At 53.0% G+C, this 24,300-nt stretch overlaps 1 protein-coding gene and 1 non-coding gene across 9 annotated transcripts in view; both read left to right on the forward strand.

Moving 5' to 3' along the window:
* Window positions 1-22,577, forward strand: part of PHACTR4 (phosphatase and actin regulator 4) — a 67,043-nt gene extending 44,466 nt beyond the window's left edge. For all 8 annotated transcript variants that reach the window (XM_065857292.2, XM_065857296.2, XM_065857293.2 and 5 more), the window contains 14 exons: window positions 5,127-5,303; window positions 5,714-5,794; window positions 9,286-9,450; window positions 9,914-10,273; window positions 13,712-14,282; window positions 15,021-15,244; window positions 15,675-15,825; window positions 16,419-16,474; window positions 17,364-17,425; window positions 18,184-18,321; window positions 18,721-18,797; window positions 19,373-21,260; window positions 21,649-21,689; window positions 22,329-22,577. In XM_065857292.2, the coding sequence (XP_065713364.2) occupies window positions 5,127-5,303; window positions 5,714-5,794; window positions 9,286-9,450; window positions 9,914-10,273; window positions 13,712-14,282; window positions 15,021-15,244; window positions 15,675-15,825; window positions 16,419-16,474; window positions 17,364-17,425; window positions 18,184-18,321; window positions 18,721-18,797; window positions 19,373-19,388 (2,078 nt within the window). In that variant the 3' untranslated portion in view covers window positions 19,389-21,260; window positions 21,649-21,689; window positions 22,329-22,577. The remainder of the gene's footprint in view (window positions 1-5,126; window positions 5,304-5,713; window positions 5,795-9,285; window positions 9,451-9,913; window positions 10,274-13,711; window positions 14,283-15,020; window positions 15,245-15,674; window positions 15,826-16,418; window positions 16,475-17,363; window positions 17,426-18,183; window positions 18,322-18,720; window positions 18,798-19,372; window positions 21,261-21,648; window positions 21,690-22,328) is intronic.
* On the forward strand, window positions 21,342-21,546 carry LOC136112648 (small nucleolar RNA SNORA73 family). Its single transcript, XR_010652921.1, has one exon. It is a non-coding gene; the product is annotated as a small nucleolar RNA SNORA73 family (small nucleolar RNA).
* Window positions 22,578-24,300: the final 1,723 nt, after the last annotated feature.

The following is a 24,300-nucleotide window of genomic DNA, read 5'->3' on the forward strand; positions in this document are numbered from 1 at the left end:
ACCCCAGGTTCCAGTGTAAGTTGGGGAATGATCCATTAGAGAGCAGTGTAGGGGAAAGGGAGCTGGGGGTCCTGGGGACAGCAGGGTGACCATGAGCCAGCACTGGGCCCTTGGGGCCAGGAAGCCAATGGGACCTGGGGTGGGTTAGAAGGGGGTGGTCAGTAGGTCAGAGAGGTTCTCCTGCCCCTCTGCTCTGCCCTGGGGAGACCACACCTGGAATATTGTGTCCAGTTGTGGCCCCTCAGCTCCAGAAGGACAGGGAACTGCTGGAGAGAGTCCAGCGCAGCCACCAAGATGCTGAAGGGAGTGGAGCATCTCCCGTGTGAGGAAAGGCTGAGGGAGCTGGGGCTCTGGAGCTGGAGAAGAGGAGACTGAGGGGGGACTCATTCCTGGGGATCAATATGGAAAGGGGCACTGTCAGGAGGATGGAGCCAGGCTCTTCTGGGTGACAACCAGTGACAGGACAAGGGGCAATGGGTGCAAACTGGAACACAGGAGGTTCCACTTAAAGATGGGAAGAAACTTGTTGGGGTGAGGGTGTCAGAGCCTGGCCCAGGCTGCCCAGGGAGGTTGTGGAGTCTCCTTCTCTGCAGACATTCAAACCCGCCTGGACCCCTTCCTGTGGAACCTCAGCTGGGTGTTCCTGCTCCATGGGGGGATTGCACTGGATGAGCTTTCCAGGTCCCTTCAATCCCTGACACTCTGGGGTTCTGTGTGCCTGTCAAAAACCAATTAAACCACAGCCGTGCTGGTTTTGGATGCTGTGTGGCCTGAGTTGAAATGGCTTAAAAATTCACAGGATTAATTCTGTGGTGATCTACAGTTTGGGTTTAATTTTTTTTTTAATAAAGCGCATCGGAGGCGCCGCTATCTCATGTATCATCGCGCTTTGACAGATGGTCCTTAATAAAGGAAACGCTTTGTGTTAATTTGCGTTGGTTCCTGGTGCCTTTTGCTGGGCGGGCAGTGCGTTGCTGTACAAACGCGTGTTCTGGGGCTTCATCTCTGAGGATGGGGGTTAACTCTGTTTGCCCATGTGGTGGCTCTCCCTCCTCCCTGCCTCCCTGCCTCCCTCCCACCATTACACGTCTGTGTTGGTATTTCCTCAATGGCAGCTGCTGGCTGTGGCGAGCGGCCCACGTGCGTGACAAAGGTCTGAACACGGGTGATATTTTTAATTGACCCACAGATCCTGGCTCCGCTGGTTCTGACCCATGGAGGGGAGCGGCAGAACTGACCCTTTGCCATATGGAATAGCAACGGCTGCCCCAAGCCTGACAAAGCTCTGGGAACAGGTGACACGCACAGCACCGACCGTGTGATGGGCATGGAGACCAAGTGTTGGGTCTCCAGCTTCTCCCGTTGAAATGGTTTCTCTTCTCTGGAAAAACAACCACGACAGCAGCAGCTCAGCGCCACCCATGTTCTTGCATGGTGAGTGTTTCAGGACAAAGATGTGGAATGGCAGCAGGATCCGGGAGGTGCCAGCCGTGTCACAGCTCTGTCCCCAGACCAGCTGTGTCCCAGATGTGGCCGTTGAGTGCTCCAGGGCATCACCTCCAGGAGAAGCGCCCGCTCTTGCCTGGTGCACCCTGCAGAAGTTCCCGTAGGTGCTTTATTCTGGGGTTTTCCTCACCCAAGGTTGTGCAGCAGCGTGTGGTGGTGGTGGTGGTGGTGTCCACGGGGGCTCCGTGGGCCTCGGGGTCGCTTTTCGGAACGGGGAGCTAACAGAATCATAGAGTCATTTCGGTTGGAAGAGACCGTTGAGATCATCAAGTCTTCCTGTGGTTCTTGCAGGAACGTTAAACAAGGTTGTGCTTTGGCAGGGGGCAGCAGGGGCCTGTGTGTTGGTGGCTCTCACCTTCTAAATGGGTGTTAAATGGGTTTCCAGCCTGGACCGCAGTGAAGGTGACGCTGTCTCTTGGGCACGGCCTTGCCGTGCAGGTCAGCTGCCTCGGTTGGGTGAGGCCATTGGCTTCCTGATGCCTCTCACCCTTCAGATAAACCCCATCTCATCTTTTTTCCCCAAAGCGTGTGCTGTGGGTGCTCAGTTTCCCAGAGCCCGGCTCAGGTACGAGGGGTTTCAGCCTCGATCGCAAAGCGGCTCAGGGACCCCCTGTACCTGGGGGAGAGGAGACCCGGAGCATCCAGCCCACCCCGGATCCCTGCACCACGGGGGCAATAATATCCTCTCTGCACCATTTCATGGAAATTGGAACTGGAAATGGGCTGGGAAGGGAAGCTCCTTTTCTGAGGGAGCATGAAGCGCTATCTAATGTGAACAATCACCGCACAATGAGGTTATTTAAAACGCAGATCAGCAGAGCACACCTACAGCTGCTGATCCACCCGCTAATTAGCAGTAAATGTGCTTCATAATTGCATCACAACAGACTGTTTTACATGTCTGTGTCCGTGTGGTAATTAGGGATGGTGAAAGGAAGAGTGCAGCGGGAGGGTGACAGCTCGGGATAAATCCCATCTGGTATGGGGACAGAAGTGGCATCCACAGCATCAGTGTTGCCCGGTGGGGTGTGGTGGTCTCGGGATGTTCACCCTCTTCAGTAACGTGTATTGAGTTTTATTCTACACAGAGCAGAAGGGATGGCGCAAACGCTTTGGGCTGCGGGTCGACGCTGTGAGGGGGTGCGCGGTTTGGCTGTCTCCCCCTTTCCCGCGGCTGTTTTTAGACACGGGTGTTTTCCTGTTGGACAGGGTGCACAGCACAAGCCTACAAGAAGCACTGTTGGGTGTAGATGCTGAATGTCATTGTGAAACCCGGCGTTCGCATTCACCTGCGTGATTGCAATTAATGGCGCTGGGGCGGCTGGCGTGGAGCTCCACCCCGAGCTGGTATTTGATGCGACCGGCAGAGCCGGGCTGCGGAACGGCTCCAGAACGGCTTTGGAGCTGCTCCAGAATGGCTTTGGAGCTGCTCCAGAACGGCTCCAGAGGCTCTGCCACCCACAGCCACGCTCCCGGGCTCCCCCCATCTTGTGGGGATGTCGCGTCTCCCCTGCAGTTTCAGCTCATCCTTTGGTGTCCCCAGCTGCCCCGAGGTGCTGGGAACCGCTCATCGTTCTCCCTCTAATTGGAAATGTAACATCCCAGCTTGCCGAGCTCTCCCTTCGTTAACCCGCGGGCCTGACAGTGGAGTTTTCTTTTAATTACTTATTTTGCTTAGCGCAGCGCTCCGGCGCCTCGGGCGGCAGGGAGGGCAGAGGTTCCGTTCCTAGAGCAGTTTGGGAGGGGATGTGTACGAAGTGATGTTGGCACGATGGCCTCCAGCTGCTCCTTGGCAAGGTGATGGAAACGCCTCTGGGATCCAAATTGAGCCCCAGGTTGTGCCGGGTAAACTGGGGGAGCAAAGTGAACGCTGCTTTTGAGAATTACACGCACAGCACAAGGGCTGACGTTGGAGGCTCTGAAGAAAGTGCCCCTAAGCGTGCAGACAATTCCTCTTGGGTTTCTGAGAGCTTGAAATGCTGTTTGGTTGGGGTTTTTTGTCCCCACTTCTACCCTCCGGGCAGAAAATCACAGAACAAAGCTATGGAATCACAGGTGGGTGCTGACATCTCCTATGTCGCTTTCCACCCAGTTTCTCTCTTGTTATGAAGCCAGATTTGGGTTTTTTGAGGCAGCTCAGATGCTGGGTTGATCTGACTCTTTCAAATCAACGTTGGGCGGCATCAGCTTTTCAGCGGTTCTGAGTGAGCCTGCTGCTGGGGAGATGATTTTAAAGAAGAAAATAAACACAACCAATAAGCAGACTTGAAAACCCCCTCACTGCGAAATCTCAGGCGTCCGAATTCATAGAATCGTAGAACAATTTTGGTTGGAAAAGCCCTTTGGGATCATCGAGTCCAAGTGTTAACCCAGCAGTGTCGGGGCTCGCGCTGAGGAGCGCTGCAGGTGGAGCTCCGTCAAACAGCTCGTTCTCCTGTCCTGGACAATCTGCCTTTTCACTTCTGGCTCTATATACTCGGTGGATATTTGGAGGATGTAGCAGATACATCATGAGCTTTTTGTCCTATGAGCAAAATGGCTTTTTCCCAGTCCCTGGGTCCCAGGGTTCTTGGCTGAACCTCCACGGGGCCTCCAGGCCTTGCCTGTTCTGCAGCCTCGTGATCCCGCACACCTTGCGAACTCCACAACGCTTGACTTCGAGTCTCAACAACGAGACACGTGCGGTTTGCACCGGGCACCCAGCCCGCGGGATGTGCCATTCGGCACAGTCTGTAGGGAATCTCCAGGCTCCGTTCTCCGTATTTTGTGTTTTCAGAGTTCCGGGTGCTCCGTTTTAGCAGCGCTGGAGCCGAGGGCTGCTCGGGTGGTCAGTCCCCCAGCTGGCTCCACTTAGCTCCAGCGCACTCTGAGTTTTCTGTTCTTTTGCAGATTCTACTGATTGTAACTGTTCCCTTATGTTTCATCGAACAGCCAGAAAACCAGCAAGGATCGACAGTCACCAGCTTAGCATTTCGTTCTGCTCCACAAGTTTTGTTTCTTTATAGGAGCTTTCCTTGTTGCAGCGAGCTGGGGTTTTTCGCATGTCCCTCCCCACCTCCGCGTCCTCTGGCGTCGTTCTCCAGAGACCTGGAGCGCAGTAGGTGGAGCGCGGGCCCGTATTGTGTTGCTTTCCTGTGTGGTTGTTGCTTTTGGCCGGCTCTGCTGGCCGTATTTATAGAGGGGAAGAATCCGAGCAGCTCCATTCTAGCACATCCCGCTGTCGTAATGGGGCTGGCAGTTTCAGTGCGTGGAGCCAGGCAGGGAAGTCGGCTCCGCAGCCTGGAAGGTATTTGCGTTCGTGTAATTACTTGTGTCTAGCGCCAGTTGCTTCCAATTGAAGATGAGAACCTGCGGCACAATGGTTTGTGTTCCTCGGGCGAAGCTGCGCTGCTGCAAATTCAAACTAATCCTCGTTTCGTTGAAAAAGCCTCTTTACCGGTTCCCCCTCGCACTGTTAACACTGGAAACCCCGCTCTCGCCTCCCCGAGCTAACGTGAGACGCCGGTGGGTTACGTGAAGGCATGGAGTCTTGCTGTTTCCCTGCATGGACGTGGAGGGCGGGCTGGTGGGACGCGGCCATTCTCCGCAGCGCCGGTGACCTCTCTTCTCTTTCCCCGCAGCCGAAGAGGTGGATCACCCCCCAGCTGATGCCGGCATGGGGCTCGATGTTTTGGAATCGGGCGACACCACGCCTCCCACCAAGAGGAAAAGCAAGTTCTCAAGCTTCGGCAAGATCTTCAAACCCTGGAAGTGGAGGAAAAAGAAAAGCAGCGACAAATTTAAGGAGACTTCAGAAGGTAGAGTGGTGGGGCCGGGCCGGTGTCCCTTCCTGCGCTGGGGAAAGGCGCCGCGTGGCTGCTGACGGGGGTTCCGAAACGTGAACCAAAATGTGCCTTTGCAGGGGCCAGCCCATCGCCGGCGTCTCCAGAAACACCTTGCCATGGGGCAGGAGTTTCAGACAAATACATTCCTTCCTTGCAAAGAAACCTCCCCGAGCAGCTGTGGGGAGGGAGGGTTCGCTCCACCGGCACCAACCCAGTGTGAAGTGCAGGTCCGAACGTGCCGTTCTTCCTCCCTCCTCCTAATCCATGCAAAACCACTGCAATTTGAAGCCTTTATTTCCCCCAGAGGATCCCTTTTAAAAAGTATCTTGAACTTGTAGCTTACCCTGTTTGCTGAGTGCCTTTTTTTTTCAATTTAATATCAGTTTTAGAGCGAAAGATTTCTATGCGAAAGCCAAGAGAGGAGCTGGTAAAAAGAGGGGTCCTGTTGGAAGACCCTGAGCAGGGTGAGTCTGCAAATACACTTCTCCCCCTGTCTGTGTTCTGTGTAGCTCATCCTCCTCTAGCAAAACCTCACCCTTGCAGCCGTTCTTCTTCGGGAGATAAATTTAAAGGCTCTTTGTGAATGCTTTTCCTGTCTTGCCCTGTTCAAGATAGTCTCTCGTCTGGCTTTTGCACCTGGCGAGGGCTGTTTGCTTGGGAAGATAGCGCCAAGAAAGCGCGATGTCTGTCCTGGGCGTTCTCCTCGCTGCTGCCAGCAGGGAGGGATGGGATGTCCTGGGGGTCGCTTCTCCTGTCCCTCTCGTACGTGTCCCGCTCCGCTTGTCCTGCTGAGCTGCTTGTCCCGTTGTGTCCCCCGGTCCTGCTCCCGTTCGGCCTGCGCTGCGGGGGAGCTGCGACCCCCAAGCTCAGCTCTGGAGGCCTCAGGCTTGGAAAAATAAACCAACTGATGACTTTTGAGCTGCCTGGGTAAGGACTTTTCCACACAGCGTTACAGGCGAGACGCTTCACAGGACAGTGTCGAGGGTTTAGATTGCGGGGTGACAATCAAACCCTGGCAGATGTATTGTTAACCTCCTCTCCTCCCCCAACTTGCCCCTTTTGCTCCTCCCTCTCCCCCTTCCCGCTCAGCACAGGCGATCGGGAGGGAAAGAAGGACAGAGAGAAGAGAGTGGGAAAATTAAAAATGTTTTACTAATGCTACTGATAAAATAGAGAAAATAATACAAAATATACAAAACCAATCTTGAAAGTCCCAGCAACTGCAGAGCAGGCACCCGAAGTCCTGGACTGGACTCCGCAGCAACCGGAGCTGGATTCAGTCTGTCACTGGCCTCAGTTCGCAGGGACGACTCGCAAGGTCCTCTCCTAATGTCGCCATAGGGAAAAGGGACGAGATCCTCGTGATCTCCCACTTTTCTATGAAGTATTCACGTGAATGGGATGTTATATACAGTTGGTCAGTTTTTGGTCACCTGTTTCTCGTTGTCCCTCTGGCGAGATGTCCATCCATGCTGATCAATAACCTCACATCCCATTGCTGTGTTCACCAAAACATGGATCTGGTTCTCCAGGAAAATGCAGCTGATATGGAGCTTTCGCTGACAGGGAAATTCACTACAAGAGAAACTTGGTTTTAACAAAACCAGGACACATAGTTAGTCACGGCTAAGCTTATTAAAGCTCGCCCTGCTGTCAAAGAAGTCTTATCCGCTTTTCTGTCCTCCCCGATGTCTCTGAGTTGGGGCTACCATGCCAAAATAACTTTTCGGACAGATCGGTTCACCCTCTGGTCACTCGGTGGGTGCTGTGGGAGGGGGTGGGAACGTGTCACCCGTCGGGTGACAGCACGGCCTGCGGCTTAGAGCACAAGGACAGGCTGCACGGGCACCCTCAGCCTGGCGCGAGGTTCAGGGCTCTTCTCAGAAAGATGAAAAGTGGAGGTGAAAAAGTGGTTTTCGGACCAGGCCACCGAAAGCCAAACTGGAGGAGGAACAGTCTGAACGAGGTTGTTTGTGGCTGCGCTGTAATGGATCCGTGTACCACCCGCGGGTGCCAGCGCTGGGCGGGAGGGGTTCACCGGGGTACAAACGTGTGAGGCCGCAGGATGAGTATTTGGAAGAGAGATGGAAGGCTTTGGGTAACAAACTTCCAGCTGGAGATGACAGAGGAGAGACCTTCCCAGCTGTAAGGGTGTCAGAGGAGCGTGGCTGAGATCTGGGATTATTTTCTGCTTTGAGTCATCTGATCTGGTTTAAGAAGCAGAAGATGGGTCTAATCTGGACAAAGTGCAAAGCGAGGTACGAGGAGCAGTCGGTGTTGTCGGGAGGGTCAGATTAGAAAGCGCATTATCTTAATCCCTTCTGTGAGCTTAAGACACTTGGGCAGTCATGAGACGGTGGTGGTCAGTTATTGTATTTGCTCGCAATTATAAAACCTGCTCTTACGAGGTCAGTTCATTTTCTTAAGGGGGAAAAATGCTGAGATGAGTGAGCGGGAGGCAGGGAAGGGCATGGTGGAGGCTTTCGAAGCTGGCACGGCTGGGAGAGGAGCCCCCGTGCTCCCGGGCTGGTGTCAGCGGGCTGTGCTGCGCTCACCCTGAGGAGAGAAGATCGCCTTGGATGTTCTTGACCTTGAAGGACACGACTGGAGACGCAGCGAGGGGTGCGAGGCCGTGGGGAGCGCCCTGCAGCTCCTGCCGGGGAGCGGTGTGCGAGGTTCACATGGGCAGGACAGCAGATCACGCTGTTCTGGCTCCCTCGCTGGGAACCTCAACTGGCCAGAGGCAATTGCTGCTCTACAAAGCTCCGGCTCCTCTCTTGGGCTCAGCCCTGGCCGGGGAGGAGGCTCCTCTTGCTGTCTGCACCTGCTGCGTCTCAGGGAAGGGCAGATAAGCGCGATCTGGCATCTCCGCTCAGGAGCCAAGGCTGGGCTTTGCAGAAAATGAAGCCCAGGGAGCTTTTGGTTTCTGGGCATCTTGGCTTTCAGCTTCTGAATAACACCCGGATGGGGAGGGGGAGGCAACGCCTGGGTGGGGAGAGTGGAATAAATCATCAACAATCAGAGCGACAGGGTGCTGGGTCCGACACCTGCGGCCGTGCTGGCACGCACAGGAGGCTGAAAATCCTGAGGATTTCCCATCAGATTGCTGATGTGTCCAAGTTTTCTCGAGTGGGAAAGCAGTCAAAATGGGCAACGTCCCCTTAGAGTCCATGCTGAGTCTGCTTTGGGGAATAATATTATCAAGAGTTTGTCCTGTCAGGGCAGCTACAGGGGCAGTGAATGGCTGAGGGTTTCCTGATGGTGACCAAAGCTTTAAGTGCTCTCAACAACATGGGCTAAAAAGAGGATTCCACCCACCCCCCAAAAAAGAGATCATATGTGACATTTGGGAAGCTCCATCTGAAATAGTCAAGATGAACTCCATCAGATTTTGGTAATGTAGCACTGTTAAATCTGATTAAAACAAAGGTAAAGGAGTGAGGAAATACGCCTTGCCGTGAGGGGTAGAGTGGAGATTTTTGTGCAACATTCAAGGTAGAAACAGAAGGAAAATAGAGGTGCTTCAGCAGATCGCTTGGTCTGGTGTTGGAATGTGTCTTGCAGAGGGGTTGGGAGTGCTCGGTGACCATGGGGACGTACAGAAGCCACTGGAGGTTTTCAGCTGTGATGCAGCTTCCTGGGGCTGCGGCGAAGCTCCGGGCACACTGGTTCTTTCTAATCGAGGCGGTAGATTAAGAGGCTGCTGAAGAAAAAACACCGCTTTATGGGGATACAGTGCTGTACTGTTTTGTTGATAATGAAATCAAGGGCTCTCAGCTTCAGCTCCTTGCAGTCGCTGTGCTCTCCGCTGTAGAAGGTAAACTGAGCACCGGCTGTTTCAGAAACCAGAGAGAAGCCGGTGCAGGTGGATGGCGGCTCGGTGAGCTCAGCCGCGTCTCCTGCATCTCCTGCATTCTGAGCGTGTTCTCTGTGCTTCTCTCCCGTCCCCTTGCAGATGGTGAAGAAACAGACAAGCTGAACCCACCTGTGCTGAAGAACGGCCACACCGTCCCCATTGGGGGTCCTGGGGTCTGTAACCCGGGCAGCCAGGAGGAAGAGGCCACAAAGCCACCTGGCCTTAAGAAGCCCATTCCAGCTGAGGAACCAAAGAAGAGGCACGGTAAGAAACCAGATTTGTGTAAAACCGGTTGGTTCAGGTTATCCCAGGACCATTAATGGTGATCAGTATGGAAAGGGGCAGTGTCAGGAGGATGGAGCCAGGCTCTTCTGGGTGACAACCAGTGACAGGACAAGGGGCAGTGGGTGCAAACTGGAACACAGGAGGTTCCACTGGAAGATGAGAAGAAACTTGTTGGGGGTGAGGGTGTCAGAGCCTGGCCCAGGCTGCCCAGGGAGGTTGTGGAGTCTCCTTCTCTGCAGACATTCAAACCCGCCTGGACCCCTTCCTGTGGAACCTCAGCTGGGTGTTCCTGCTCCATGGGGGATTGCACTGGGTGAGCTTTCCAGGGCCCTTCAACCCCTGACATTCTGGGATTCTGTGACCAGTTTTGAATTCCCGCCTGGTTCTTCCCACCCTGCTCTGGGCTCTCCAGCCTCTTAAAATGAGTTGTTTCACGTTGCAGACTCTTCCAGCAGCCACTCCGGGCCCGAACTGGAACCCCTTCAGGAGCCGTATGTTCCCAGACAGCATCTGCTTCCTCCAAAAAGACCTCCCTCCACTTCCCAGGAGGCAAACGAAGCGCAGGACAAGGATCCAACGCCTGCCAACAGCACTGCAAAAACTGCACCCTCCACCACAGCCCCTGTTACGGCAAAACCAGTCAGTTCCATGGCTGCCCCTTCCCCGGCCCCCAGGACTCTGCCCCCAGCTCTCACCAGTGCCAACACTACTGCTGCCACCAGTACAACCAGCACCGCCCCTGCCAAACAGCCTCCCGTCCCTCCTCCCAAACCTGTCAACAGAAACAGCAGCTCAGTGATAGGTAAGTGCCTCCGTAAGTTGTATTGTTTTGTACCCTGGGATGCTCTGGAGCCCTCGCTATGAGTCTCTTCCCTTTGTAAAAGAAGATTTTTAGTATGATGTAGCAAATGTTGTATTGTGAATGTCTGATCATCTTTCGGTGCAGGACGCTGTCCCTGGATGTCGATGCTTCGCCCAGGGCTGGGATTCAGCTGGGATGGGTGCATGGCGGATGAGATTTTTGCTTTGCGAGACTGTGGGCAGTGAGAATTGATGCTTTCAGCTGGTCTTTGCAAAAAGGAAAACCAAAACAGTCCACATGGCACCCAGTGGTGTCTGTTCTGGCTGCCACCGCAGGGCCGTGTGGTTTCCACTCGGTGCAAGAGGCCAGGAGCTGGCAGGGATAATTCGGACTTGCATGATTATAATCAAGCACCTTCTTTGAGGTCTGTGGCTGTATTGCTGGATTGATCTTGTCCTTAAGTCTTGGCCCATGGATAAATCAGCTCAACTGTAATTTAAGCTGAATCTTCCCACTTAAAGAACTAAGTATCTTTATCTCTGTAACTTTTCGAAGCAGAAGATCTGGGGAGAGTTTCTTAAAGCTGGTTGAGTCCCTGTTCTACTGGGGAATTGTAGAAGTCACGAAGATGCAACACTGCTGGAGTAAACGAGAGCTTGCAGCCCATGGTCTGCTCGTATTTCCCAGACCAGCTGCTCATCTTGGGGTTGGATCAGCAAGGGGCCGGTACAGCCCAGGAGGATCAATCAGACGGGTCTGCGCTGTTATCACAGAAACCGGAGGCGTTAGCAGGTGTGGGTGGGGAGGCAGCGGTACAAGTTTAAATAGGGTGCGAGTTACCGTCTGAAGGGGCCGGAGCTGCTGCTTTCAGTACAAACTGCTTCGCTCCGTCCTGCTTGGGGCTTCTCCTTGCCCCAGCAGGTTTTGCAAGTGACCTTGCTCTGGTGTTAAATGCTGCTGTATGCCAGACCAGCTCGATTAGTCTGACCGTGCCTGAGCACTTGATGAAATACTTGCTTGTTTTCTTTAAGCTGCTTGCACACATCGCAGCTGGTATTTGAAATGCCCCAGCGCTAATTGCAGGAGGTACTTGTGGAAGAAAAAGAATGTGGTTGGAGACAGCAGTCGATCAAACCTGAGTTCAGGCCCCACCTGCCTTTCTCCCCAGCAATCCGGGGCTGGGCTGGGTGCACCTGCGGCTGCGGAGGAGTGGAGCCAGTCCTGCTTTTGTCTCCTGGATGAGAATGCACATGTCGAGAGAGGCTTTGCAGCTCTGTGCAGGGCTGTGCATAGAATCACAGAATGGTTTGGGTTGAAGGGACCTTCCCAGACCCCCCAGTGCCCCCCCTGCCATGAGCAGGGTCATCTTCACCAGCTCAGGGTGCTCAGAGCCACGTCCAGCCTGGCCTGGGATGTCTCCAGGGATGGTTCATCCACCACCTCTCTGGCCAACCTGGGCCAGGCTCTCACCACCCTCAGGGCAACAATTCCTTCCTCATGTCCAGTCTGAATCTCCCTCCTTTAGTTTAAACCATCACCCCTTGTCCTATCACAACAGGCCCTGCTCAAAAGTCTGACCCCATCTTTCTTATTGTCCCCTTTTAAGCACAGAAAGGCCGCACTAAGGTCTCCCCGGAGCTTCTCTCCTCCAGCTGAACACCCCAGCTCTCTCAGCCTGTCCCCAGCAGAGCTGTTCCAGCCTCGGATCATTCCTGGGGCTCCTCTGGCCCCTCTCCAGCAGCTCCATGTGTGTCTGTGCTGAGGACCCAGAGCTGGATGGAGCTGTAACTGCAGCAGGCGAGCAGGCATTGCTGCATGAGCCTTGTTCCGTTGCTGTGGATAAACAGCAGCAGCAGAATTGGCTTCACGAGCTCTCCACAGGGCTTTGCACGCTCTGACGCAGGACCGTGTGCGCTTTTGTGCTGTTACAACCTCAGGCAGGGGAGGACTGTTAATGTGCAGGTCGCCCTGTGTTCCCTTGTGAAGATGTTCCCTTCTGTTCTTGGTGTGTCTGGTGCAGTAGCTGAAAATAAGGCTCAGGAAACATTTACCGTTGGGGAGCTGGAATTTAATCAGCAGTAGCTTGAAAAGCAAGCAGGGCACAGGGCGCTGTCGCGCTGGCCTGAGCCTGGTGGCAGCTGCAGTGCCCGGTTTCAGGAGTCACGGTGACTGCAGCGGTGCCAGAGCTGGGCCAGTTGGTGCGCTGGGTTTATCGCACAGAGCAGAGACGGGCTGGCGGGAGCGATGCTCTGAGCAGCACATGGCCTTTCTCTGCCTCTTCCTTCTGCCAGCGACTTGATCCCTTTCAAATTCTCTTATTATCCAAAGGTGACTCGAGCCTGGTCCTGCCTGGCGCTCCTCCTGCCGAGGAGATCCTGGAATCCCTCTGGGCTGGCGTTGGTGGGAGCTGAGGGCACTGGGCGTTTTGCACAATCTGGCCCTTAATCTACAAGGGTAAAGTCTGAAAATGCTAAACATCCCAAAAATGCGCGCACCTCTCTCCAGCTATGCAGCCTTATCTGGGCGAAGCGCTCCCGCTCGCAGCACCCTCTCGTGGTGCCTGGTGCTGCAGATCCCTCCAGCTCTGTGCCGGGGCCACCGCTCCGTGACCGTCACCTGCTCCAGGAGAAACAGCCAGTAAATCTCATCTTCAGGTGGGCAAAACCTTTCCGAGCCCAAGAAGCCATTGATAGGTGAGCGTTAAAGGCTGTGAACTCCTGAAGCGAGAGCAGTGTTCACTGGTGCAGCTTCTTCCTGAGAACCAGGGGGTGTTTGAGGAACCTGAGATTGCTGCGGACATTTTCCGTGATATGACGCAGTCTCCATTTCTCCCTGTCTCTTCCGTCACGCAGCACATAAAGCGTTTAGAAGTTTTGCTGTTTATTTCGTAGTTGCAGGGAAGATTATCTGACTTCAGGAGCAGAGTAGGAGCTCATCCTCAGGCGGGCAGGAGCTGCTGGCAGGTGAATGGAGAGAGGGAGAGCACTTGCTGCTGGCAGTTCTGCTTTTACCTTTGAGTGAGGCTTCCCAAAATGTGTTTCTTAATATACGAAGGAGCCGTTAACACAACTGGAGTCTGTGGGGTGGGTGTTGGGATGTCTCAGATTCCTTTGCAAATTGATGCTGTAAGTATAGCCATAAAGTGCCCTACATCCCCGTATTCCCTGGCCGAGGCAGCGAGCGACCTGGGTGAGCTCCATCTGCCGTCACTGGTGCTGGGTCTCTCTCCGAAGCAGCAGGGCACACAGACCTCTCCCCGTCTGCTTGTTTCTGGCTGCTCTTCCAGTTCTTACCTTGGCTGCAGGAAGGACAAACTGGAGGCTCGCAAGCTGCAAAAGCAGCCGAAATCGCGTGGTCCGAGGCTCTGCCGTGCTTATTCCACACTGGTACCTGGAAACGCCTCGTTAAATAGAGTGGCTTTTGTGTTTTTATTTTCAGCTGAACTTTCTCAAGCAATGAACAGCGGTACCGGCTTGTCCAAGCCTTCCCCTCCTCTCCCACCGAAGAGAGGCCTCCTGCCGAACACCGCGCCGGAGGCAGCCGTCCCCTCCAAGCCCCCGAGCGACAGGACGGTGCCGGCGAGCCGCCCCACGCCGATACCGCTGCACATGGCCCCCACTTACCCACCGCCCTCGCCTTCACCACCGCTGCCCACGCACATCCCCCCTGAGCCCCCGCGCCTGCCCCTGCCCCCCTTGGACCCTCCGCGTTCCCTGGACCTGCCCAAAGAGACTCTTCCTCCTCCTCCCGAAGACTTCGTGTCCTCGGAAGTGTCCAGGAGGACGGCGGAGCAAGGGTTTGGTGAACCCCACGTGCTGCCTCGCCTGCCCCAAATCCCATTGCACATCCGTATCCAGCAGGCTCTGGCCAGTCCCCTGCCTGTCACCCCCCCCGCCGAGGGCTCACACAGGGCTCACTCGCTGCTCTTCGAGAACGACGGCTTTGGAGAAGACAACGGCACCCTGGGCAGGACGAGGTCCCTGCCTGTCACCATCGAGATGCTCAAAGTGTGAGTGTCTTCCTGTGTGTAGCAAACACCTGCCCGCGGTGGGGGGGTCACACTGTGGTGCCACACAGTAGATCTAGTGAAAAGCCACACACTAGAACCCTAAATCGCTCCCCACAACACGCCGACATGTTGGTGTTGTATCCTGCGAGGCTGCAATGGTGAAAAGGGCCATGGGCAGCGCTGGTTTCTTTTCTGGTGTTTTTTTGGGGTTTTTTTTTGCAACAGCCTAGAAACTGTTTTGGCTGAATCTGCGTTTCAGCCTCTTAAGGGGCTGGTGCATCTTCCCCATGAAATCAACCCTGGTTCTGGGATTTTATTGCTCACAAAGGGAAATGGGTTCCAGACGATAAACACAGGCCAATGCCGGGAATCCGGGCCTGGCTTTAATTGCACCAAGACAAAACAAGGTCCTGGATTTCATCCATTTGTGGCCTTCCTTAGCCTTTCATTTTGCAAAACAGAAGTGGGGAAGGGACTGTCTTGTGTTATAACAGGGTTGAACCTGAAAATTCCAGAGCAGAGGAGTGGGAGGGCTGTTTGGTTCTGCAATAACCTGCCTCTGGCGTTTCCTCTGCCGGAGCTCCCTGTGATTTGGAGAGGGGCCGGTGCAGGGTGGTGGGGCTCTCGGGTTCCTGGGCTTCCCACAAATCCAAGGGCAGCTCACAAGGTGTTGATCTCGGGGTTATTCCCCAGCCCCCGTGGCTTGTGTAAGAGATGTAATAGTGTGTTTGTCGTTAGTCCAGACGATGAGGAGGAGGAAGAAGATGACCGGGAAGAGGAGCAGAGTTCGGGCCCTCGTGTGTACATTGGAGATGTGCCATCTGTCACAGTCATCCCAAAACTGGTACCCCAGGTCCTGCCGGAGGAGCAGGAAGGAGATGAAGGGATGAGCGACTCTGACTCGGAGGGGCCCATCCTGTACAAAGACGACGAGGATGAGGAAGAAGATGAAAGCCATAACAGTAAGGCTTTGACATTGCAGCTGGCTTTTTCCCTCTGCTGAACTCGTGCCTGGTTGGAGCGAGATCTGGATCAAAGAGCTGGTTCACACAGCACTTCAAAGCAGCTGGTTCTTGGTTTCATGATGTACCACATGTCCTCTTCCTCAGTTTTCAAAGGCTCTACAGCCAAACCTGTACAATAATCTGCCAACATGCCCCCCCGCTCCAGTTGCAGATGGCTCTTCCAACAGCCTGTGCTGTCCCTCCCCTGCAGGTGGGACAGCGTTAGGGGAGCGTGTGGCTGTCACTGCGGTGACTCGCTCGGGAGCTGCAGCGGGGGGCTTGCAAACAAGCCCTGGGGAGAGCACAACTGCCAGGGGCACGTGGCTGGTGTCACTGCGCTCGGGCGCTGCCGTTTTCAGTCATGTCCCCTTGCTCTTCGTCCCCGCAGGCACGCTGGCCAACAAAGTGAAGAGGAAAGACACGCTGGCTATAAAGCTGGGGACCGCAGCCACGCCACAGGAGGAGAAGGTCGCGTTCCCTCGGAAGAGCAAGGAGGAGTGGAACGAAATTCGGCACCAGATCGGAACAACGCTGATCAGGTAGGAAGAAAGGAGGAGGGTGTTGCTGGCACAGCGAGCGGGAGGTGGGATCGGACCAAGCTGTCGCCTTCGTCTGAGCCTCGTGCTGGAATGTGGTGGGTGGTTGGGCGCTGCTGCTGGATCAGGGCTGGGAGGTGAAGTGGTGCTTTTCCCCCTCGCTTATAAAGGTTGGAAGTTCCTCCTGGAGTTGAGCAGCAGCCCCTGACAGGCCCTGTTTGTAGAGGTTGAATGGACTGGGAGGGGAAGATCTCAAGGACTACAGAAACGTTACTGCAGTAATAAAGATGTGGGTAGATGCAGGCTGAGTGCAGGTGCGTTAGGCGGTGGATTAAGCTGGGTCTGGTGATAGTCCAGGCTTTTCTGGCTGCTTGAGCTCCCTGCAGAGTTGCCTCTGAGCTTTGGAGAGGCCGTAGTGCTTTCCTAACCTGCGCCATGGAGGGGAGCGCAAAGCAGAGCAGCAGTGATTTCCACGGTGAATGAGGGTATCAAGGAGGCTTTCCAGTGCCTTGAGACCAGGCAGTTGTATCCTCCCTGCAGCCCCTGCTGATGAGTGACCAGATAAAGCATCACACACTTGTCACGCTTTTCTTTAGGAGACTGAGTCAGAGACCAACGGCGGAAGAACTGGAGCAGAGGAACATACTCCAACGTGAGTAGCGCCTCTCTAGTGGTCTTAAATAATAAAATCAGTTTGCCTTTAGTATTTTAGTCCAGGTGTACATGGAATCTGCTTGAAATGTAGCGATGGAGAACCGTGCTTTGGTTATACTGCTGGAGTAAAGGTTCCACCATTTTTCCCCCATGATTTGTTACCATCACAAACCAGCTCTGGATACACCAGACCTTGGCAGTGGTACCGAGCAACACAGTTCAAAGCACCATATTGTAGCAAGGCCACCTGTCCCCTGCCTGCCACCTCAGGGAAGAGTCCGTGAGCTGGTTAAGACTGATGTTACACAGCAAGGACTGTTAAAGGTGTTTTTGTTTGGGCTGGGTTTTTATTTGCGGCCCAGGCATTACAGCATTGTATTGCACGGTCCAAAAAGCAGCAGCTCATCACTCAGTCAAGGGTGTTTCTCTTGGCCATTCCTTGCCCTGCAAAAGCTTTAAATAAACATCTTTGAGGAACGGGAAACGTCAGTTCAGGAAGTTTCCATTTAAAATATTTATCTGCACTGTTATTCTCTTTAAGCTGTTGGTATAATAGCTTTAGGGAGGAGCAATCTGCAAAGTGGCTTGGATGTATTTTTGACAATATGGCCATGAATCTTTAACATACCCAGGGCTGGAGGGAATGACTCATTCGTGCTGCGTAAAGGCCCAAATTGCCACTGTCACTCAGGGGGGTGCTTGGTGAGAAAGAGCATTGAGTTGGACCATAATAAGTGCAGAAATGCCACAGTGAGCTTTCAGATACGTAAATAATCTCATGTAGCTCCACACTCTCCTTTGTTCCAGTCCAGAAAGCGCTTTGCAAAGCTTGTGATGCTTACAGGAAATTTCTTTCTTCTTCTTTTTTTCCCCCTTCCCCTTGGCAGCGAAAAACGAAGCCGACCGTCAGGCTGAGAAGCGAGAGATCAAGCGCAGGCTCACCAGAAAGGTACGGCCGGGCTCCACGCTGCGCTCGCCATCTGGCAGAGCTGTCGGGGACGGTGGTGGCCGCGGGCACGTCGCGGGTTCCTTGCTGTGGGTGAGGTCATGGGGCTATTGTGTAAGTGTCCCCAGTGCCCTCTGACTGCGGTGACTTTGGAACGAGGACTGTCACCAACGGTGCCAGTTGTCAGTGATAGATCTGAGCTGGCATCGGGCAGAACAAGCTTGATTGGGCACCTGGCACTTGAAAGGTTTACTGCTGCTGGCCTGGCTGATTGAACACAGCGCTTCAGTGGCCACGACTTTCACACCAGGCTCCCCAAAATCCATTTTGATTTTAACAGCAGCATGAGAAGCTGAGCAAAGCAACAGCTGCTTTTAGCTATTATGTCCGAGTTACTTGTGGTTGTTACTCGTCCTTGGAAAGAAACACTTGCCAAGGGCCTGTGGTATGAAATGTCAGCGTTGCTGCTGGTGAAGCAGAACGGGCTGTGAGGTGGTTTAGGGGCGTCACGCAGGGCTCACTGTTCCCAGACCCCTCAGTGTCTTCTTTCTCCTTGGCAACATGGCCTTGGTTCTGCCCTGGCCCAGTGATCCACACGAGATCGCACTGTCTGTAAGAGGCTTTTCCTGTTCGCTAGTAGAATCTCTAGTTCAGGCCCAGTGAGGAAACTGGTTTTAGTTTTGCTCGGTAGTTTTGCTTAATCCTGAACTGCTTTGTGGACAAGGCACAAACTAATTTTCTTTGTTCTCGCTGGTGCTCAGCTTAGCCAAAGGCCTACGGTGGCAGAGCTGCAGGCCAGGAAGATCCTGAGGTTTAACGAATATGTGGAAGTAACAGATGCTCAAGACTACGACCGGCGAGCGGATAAGCCGTGGACAAAGCTGACACCAGCTGACAAGGTAACAGGAGTGTCCTGTCCCCAGGCGTGGGGAGCTCGCTCAGGGTGTCCAGTGCAAAAGGGATTACTGAATCACAGAATCGTTTTGGTTGGAAAAGCCCCTCAAGACCACCGAGTCCAACCGTTCCCCCACCCCCAGCACTGCCCCATGTCCTGAGAACCTCATGTCCGTCTGTCCAGCCCTCCAGGGATGGTGACTCCAGCACTGCCCTGGGCAGCCTGTTCCAATGCCCCACAGCCCTTTGGGGAAGAAATTGTTCCTAAATCCAACCTCAACCTCCCCTGGCGCAACTTGAGGCCGTTTCCTCTCGTCCTGGCACTTGCTATATATATTTATATTTTTATATATATATATAAATGCCTTAGCCAGAGACAACAAAAGATGTCTCTCCTTGTGCAGGCTGCCATCCGGAAGGAGCTCAACGAGTTCAAGAGCTGTGAAATGGAAGTCCATGAGGACAGCAAGCAGTTCACGAGGTGAGTGGAACACATTACTCAGAGTTCCAGTCTTGCTGGGAGAGCTGTGGTGCTGAGAGACAAAATATTAAAGCCTTAGAAAAAATACGTGTATGGCAGTTGGAGATTTAATGTCCCTTTCTGCCTTAGCAGTGTTGGGGACTGGAGAAGGAGGAGACATAAATGAGGTTGTTCTTCCCTAAACTGGGGCTTCAGTCCTGGAGACTCAAAGTGACCAGTGGCTAGTTGGAGATATGCGTGACACCGGTGTCACCTTGTAGCTGGAATGTCCTTTTCTGGGCGCAGGGACATCCAGCAGAAGCCACAGCCATAAAACACCGTGGTAGTTACCTCGGGTATTATCTGTGAAGCAGACAGGTCATGGCCCAAGTGATTCTTTTCCCCAAACAGTCAAGTGTTTGTAGAGCACAAGATTTACTAAGGCAGAGGCAAAATCCTGTGGTGTTAACAGCTTCTGTCAGCACCGAGAGTTCAGAGATAATTCAGTTTCCCCTCTCTGGCCATTTGCAGTGCCGCAGTCACCATTTAACCTGAGCTCCAAGGACCAAACTCTGATTTTTCCACTTGGCTTTTAGGTACCATCGACCATAATCCTCCAAGAAGGGAGCAAGAGACCCGAGAGGCCTGGGAGTTCTCTGCGTCCCTCTCCAAGGCAATACAGTGAGGGTGGAACCTCACCGCTTCCAAGCTTTGCCTTCAAAAACATATCCAGAAAAAGGGCTTTCGGCCAGGGAGGGAGAACCCTGTCTGAATGTAGCATTTCACTGGAACAAACACGTCTCGAGTGCCATCAGGCTGGAACCGAACACTATGAATTACCTCGCACGGCTCAGCAATTCGCCTCTGCCAGGAGACCACGCACATGGGAACGAACGTTTCCTTCCCCGGATCCTTTTCTCAGCCCGGACAGGCCCAATTTTCAGCTGTAAATACTCCTTTTGGGGCCGAAACTCCTTCATTTCCTCCTCCTCACCAGGAAAGCTGAGAACGGGGGTGTGCGCGGCAGCACGTGTGTATATTCGGTGTGTACAGACCTGGCAGACAACTGACATTGCCACTCGTAATTCTATTTCCTTTTTGGTTTTGCTCGCGTCTCCGTCGTGTCCTTAATGTCCGGAATCACTACTGACCAACGGTTTGTTTGTCTTGGAAGGGAATTGTATAGATATTAACATATGCTGCATCTTTTTTGTAAAAAGAAAAAAGGAGAAACAAAACCCACAAATGTACAAAGCATTCCCTCCCCGTTCTCTCACACTCGCTGTGACGTTAACCCATCTTGAGATGTCTAGGCTGAAATTACAGAACCAGGAAATGACTGTTGCCTTTTAGAAACTTTTTAATTAGGGAAGCTGTGAGAGTGGTCAATTCTCTTTATTGTGGCTTCCTCACGGATGTTTTTTACTCTCCCAAATCAGGTTCAAACTTGCCTTTTCTCATTTTTACAGCTAAACCTACTGGAATCTTGATAATTTCACTGTGTGGGCGGAAGGGAGGGGAAGAAGAGGTTTTAAAAGTGACCTTAACAAGATATTCTCTCATATTGTTCTTCCTAAATGTGGGTATTTCTTAAAAACAATCCGGTATCGGCCACTGCTGTATCATGCACAAAACCAACCCATGTGTGAGGTGCCACTTACTGTGAAGACGGGAGTGGTGTGGGAAGGGAGAGGAGGACTCGCCTTGTTCACAGCGCTGTCCCCGCGGCCGGGGTGGCCCTGGCGGGTGTCCCCGTCCCCACGGTGCCAGCCCCTCACGGCCGGCGGAGATGGCGGCGGGGGGTTCTCCCCTCACAGCTTCCCTGTACAGTACGCCTGTAGACTAAATCATTGCATTGTATATCGGCCTCCTCAGCAACAGATTTTAATTATTGAATAAAAGTATTTTAGGATTTTTTTTTTTTTAAAGGGTTTTTGTGGTTGTGTTTTAAATGATCAGAAGCGCCTCGCCTGCCCGCCCTTCCCGCCCTCACATCGCGCATGCGCCAACCGCCACCCCCCACAGCACGCAGGCACCGCCTCCCCGCCCCGTGCCCTCACTGCGCGTGCGCTGCTGGCTCCGCCCCTTAACACGGCGCATGCGCCTTTCTGGCCCCGCCCCTCCCCCCTATAAATAGGGCCGTGTGAGTCTATTTGGTCTCTTTCTTCGTCGGGAGCGGCGGCGGTGGAAGTGCGGTTGACTCTGCTGGTGGGACCGCGGCCTTGGCCTTCTCCCCTTTCGTCCTTAATTTCCTTTCCTTGGGTTGTGAGCGTGGGGTCCCTCGGGTCGTGGAAGGCCGGACGCAGGGGCGCTGCATCCCTTTTCCCGTGCCAGTGGGCTGTGAGCGAGCAGTCCCTGCTTGGCGCTCATGAGGGGCTGTTTAGGCCGCGCTGCCCTCAGCCGCTCCTCACCGCCTTCTCCTTTTCTCTCCTCAAGTTGCGCTGCCGCTTTCCCCACGCCAGCCGCCTCCAGCTCGCTCCTGCTGTGAGTATCAGCCGTGGGATCACCTCTGCGGGCTGGGGACGCGTGTGGGCCGGGGGGTGAAGGTGCTTTAAAGACTCAAACCCAACGTGGGCATCCGGAGAAGTCGCTCTCTCTCGGCTCTGCCCGTGTGGCGCACGGGAGCGTAGGCCCTCGGGCCCGTGACGTACGGTCCCTTTCCACGACGTTGGAGAACAAGCCGGGCCTCGAGTCTGCAGCCTGCATATTCCTACTGCTTCTCCGAGCCCCCGGGCCGTGACGGAGGAGATAAACCATGCAGGAAACAGCTTTACCACCCAAAATGCCTTTTGGGGTGTCATGGGGGGGGAGGGAAAAGAAAAAAAACACTCTTGAGCAATTACTTACAATATAATTTCTTTTTTATTTCCAGTCCTAAATATGAGAAGATGGAGTGGAGCGCTGATTTCCAAGGCAAGTAATATTGCATGAATAGTGTAATATTGTTGGCTGGGCATAGTTATGCGCTTCTCTTTAAATTTAAATAAGCCTGAACCGTTTCTAAGGGGCTTAGGGAAACTGAATTAGATCAGCTTTAAGACCTTTGAAGACTTTGTAGGTCTTGCTTAACAGTGAAATATTACCTTAGGCTTTCCCTAGCTGCTAAGATTTTGTTGGGCTTTAGATGGATGAGGGAAAGAGGCTGATTCTCGATTTATTTTTTTAATGGAGGGCAATCCTTGGTAAAGTGAAGGTGAACACTATTTGCTTGATGAGCTTTAAGCCTTATTTTTGCAATGTAGGAATTTGTTAAAAAGCAGACACAAGCCTCATGGAAAGCCATGAAGGTCCTGGCTTAAACCCCTGTAATCACCCATTATTTCATGTTAATGAGTCTTGTGAGGCTTTTTAACCTCTGCGAAAAATGTCATATTAGTTAATATGTGGGTGGTGGAGTGCTGGGATAATGGGAAGGCATGTGGTCAGCACATGTCGAGCTTGCTTAGGACTGGGAACATGTGCCTGGGCTTTGCCTGATAATCCCATACCTAATAGAGCGTGTGTTTCTTACCAAGTAGTAAGCTTATTTTATCATTTTCTAAATTTTTGCAGTTGCTGATGGTGATGAGATGCGAACAACAGTAAAAAGTCCACGTGCTTAGTGGAGGAGGGTGAGTATAGTGCAAGTCCCAACCTAAATAATAGAGGTGGTTGCTAAGGCTCCGTTCATGCCATGTCTGTAATGAATGTAGCCACAGAAATCGGACTGGGCTGGAAGTACAGGATATTTCAAGTACTGATGGGTTGTTAAACCTGTATGTAACTGCAGTAGAGAACCAAATAAAGCTGACTTTCATTTTTTTTGCTTGGTGTACATTTCTTTGTGTGATTGCTTGGTCAGTCCAAGAATGTGAAAGAAATTCCAGACAGTCCTTGGTGCCTCTTTCTTGGTGGCATAAGTGGGATTCCTGTTAAATGTGTCCTGTGGAATGTGGTGGTGAGAGGTGCAGAAACCCACTTAAACCCATGTTATTAACTGAGTTGGATTACGAGTAGGAGGTGTCTTTAGTTTTAGATTATTTCATGGCAGATTAACCTTTATATTGCCTATTAAAAGCTAAACTGAGCGCAGATAATGTAGTTTGTACCCTAGGTTCATTGCTCCAAGGGTGGGACAAGCCCCCTCCCCTGCAAAAAGGAAAGAAAATTGATATAACCAGCAGCTTCTGTGGAGGTTGTGCTTAAATAAAGGGTTTTAAACCCCAAAGTTTGAGTGACCAGCTGGCTGGATATCCTGCCCTGCCCCTACCTGACACCCAAAGGGAAAAGGTTGGTCCTGCAGTTCCGACTCAATAAAAGGACTTCCCACTCAGCAGTGGAATCCTGGAAAGGCAGAGTGATCTGTGTGTGCCCTCAACAATCTGCAACCCCTCGGGGCAGCAAAGTGTGCAAAGCTTTTGGCTTTGTCTCCAGATAATTATTGGGACCATAAGCTTCTAAAGCTCCAGTAACTGGACTGAGGGATCCAGCTGCAAAGAGCGATCTGTGGTGACACATTACACTGATTTCACATAAACAGAATCCTGAATTTTGAACTTCTGGCACAAACTGCCAAAAATAAATTGATTGGTTTCAGTTCCACACTTTAAAGTTGACAAAGTACCAGTGGAGCACTGAGCAGCCCACTGTCCTGGCCGTGCGTGACCCGTGGGACAGCCCGGCTGGCTCATGCAGTGGTTATTTCCACTGGCAAAGAACATCATAAATGTCCCTGCTACACTCAAAATGCTTCAGAATAAGCCTGTAAAAGCTTCTAAAAATTCGCAGTGTGAAATCAGCTGGCTCTGAGTTAACTGGCAGGGTTTGGACTGACTCCTGGTGTCACAGGGAGTGCGGCACTGGGCTTGGTGCTTTTATATAAAGGAATGGGACTTAAAGAAGCCTGTGTTTTCTATGAAACAGCTCAAGAACACCCTCTGTTAGGTGGTATCTTGGCTGTGATCCTGACTGCAGAGCACAGACCTCGTGGTCCTGAGTTACTTTAGCTTGGAGGAGACTGAGTGGGGACTCATTCATGGGGATCAATATGGAAAGGGGCAGTGTCAGGAGGATGGAGCCAGGCTCTTCTGGGTGACAACCAATGACAGGACAAGGGGAAGTGGGTGCAAACTGGAACACAGGAGGTTCCACTGAAAGATGAGAAGAAACTTGTTGGGGGTGAGGGTGGCAGAGCCTGGCCCAGGCTGCCCAGGGAGGTTGTGGAGTCTCCTTCTCTGCAGACATTCAAACCCGCCTGGACCCCTTCCTGTGGAACCTCAGCTGGGTGTTCCTGCTCCATGGGGGGATTGCACTGGATGAGCTTTCCAGGTCCCTTCAACCCCTCACATTCTGGGTGCTGTGATACTTTAAGGCCATCAAGAAATACCTCAAGCTTATTTAAAGTATAAACTGTTAAGAGAAGCGCGTAACTACTCCCAAGGGGAAAATATTAAATTATTGGCGTGAAATCCCCATCCCTCGGAAATCAGGGCGCCGCTCAAGCGCTGGTGGAGCCTCCGGCCCGGCAGGGGGCGCTGTGCCGCGG

The sequence above is a fragment of the Patagioenas fasciata genome, chromosome 25, assembly GCF_037038585.1.
Source record: "Patagioenas fasciata isolate bPatFas1 chromosome 25, bPatFas1.hap1, whole genome shotgun sequence".
NCBI lineage: Eukaryota > Metazoa > Chordata > Aves > Columbiformes > Columbidae > Patagioenas > Patagioenas fasciata.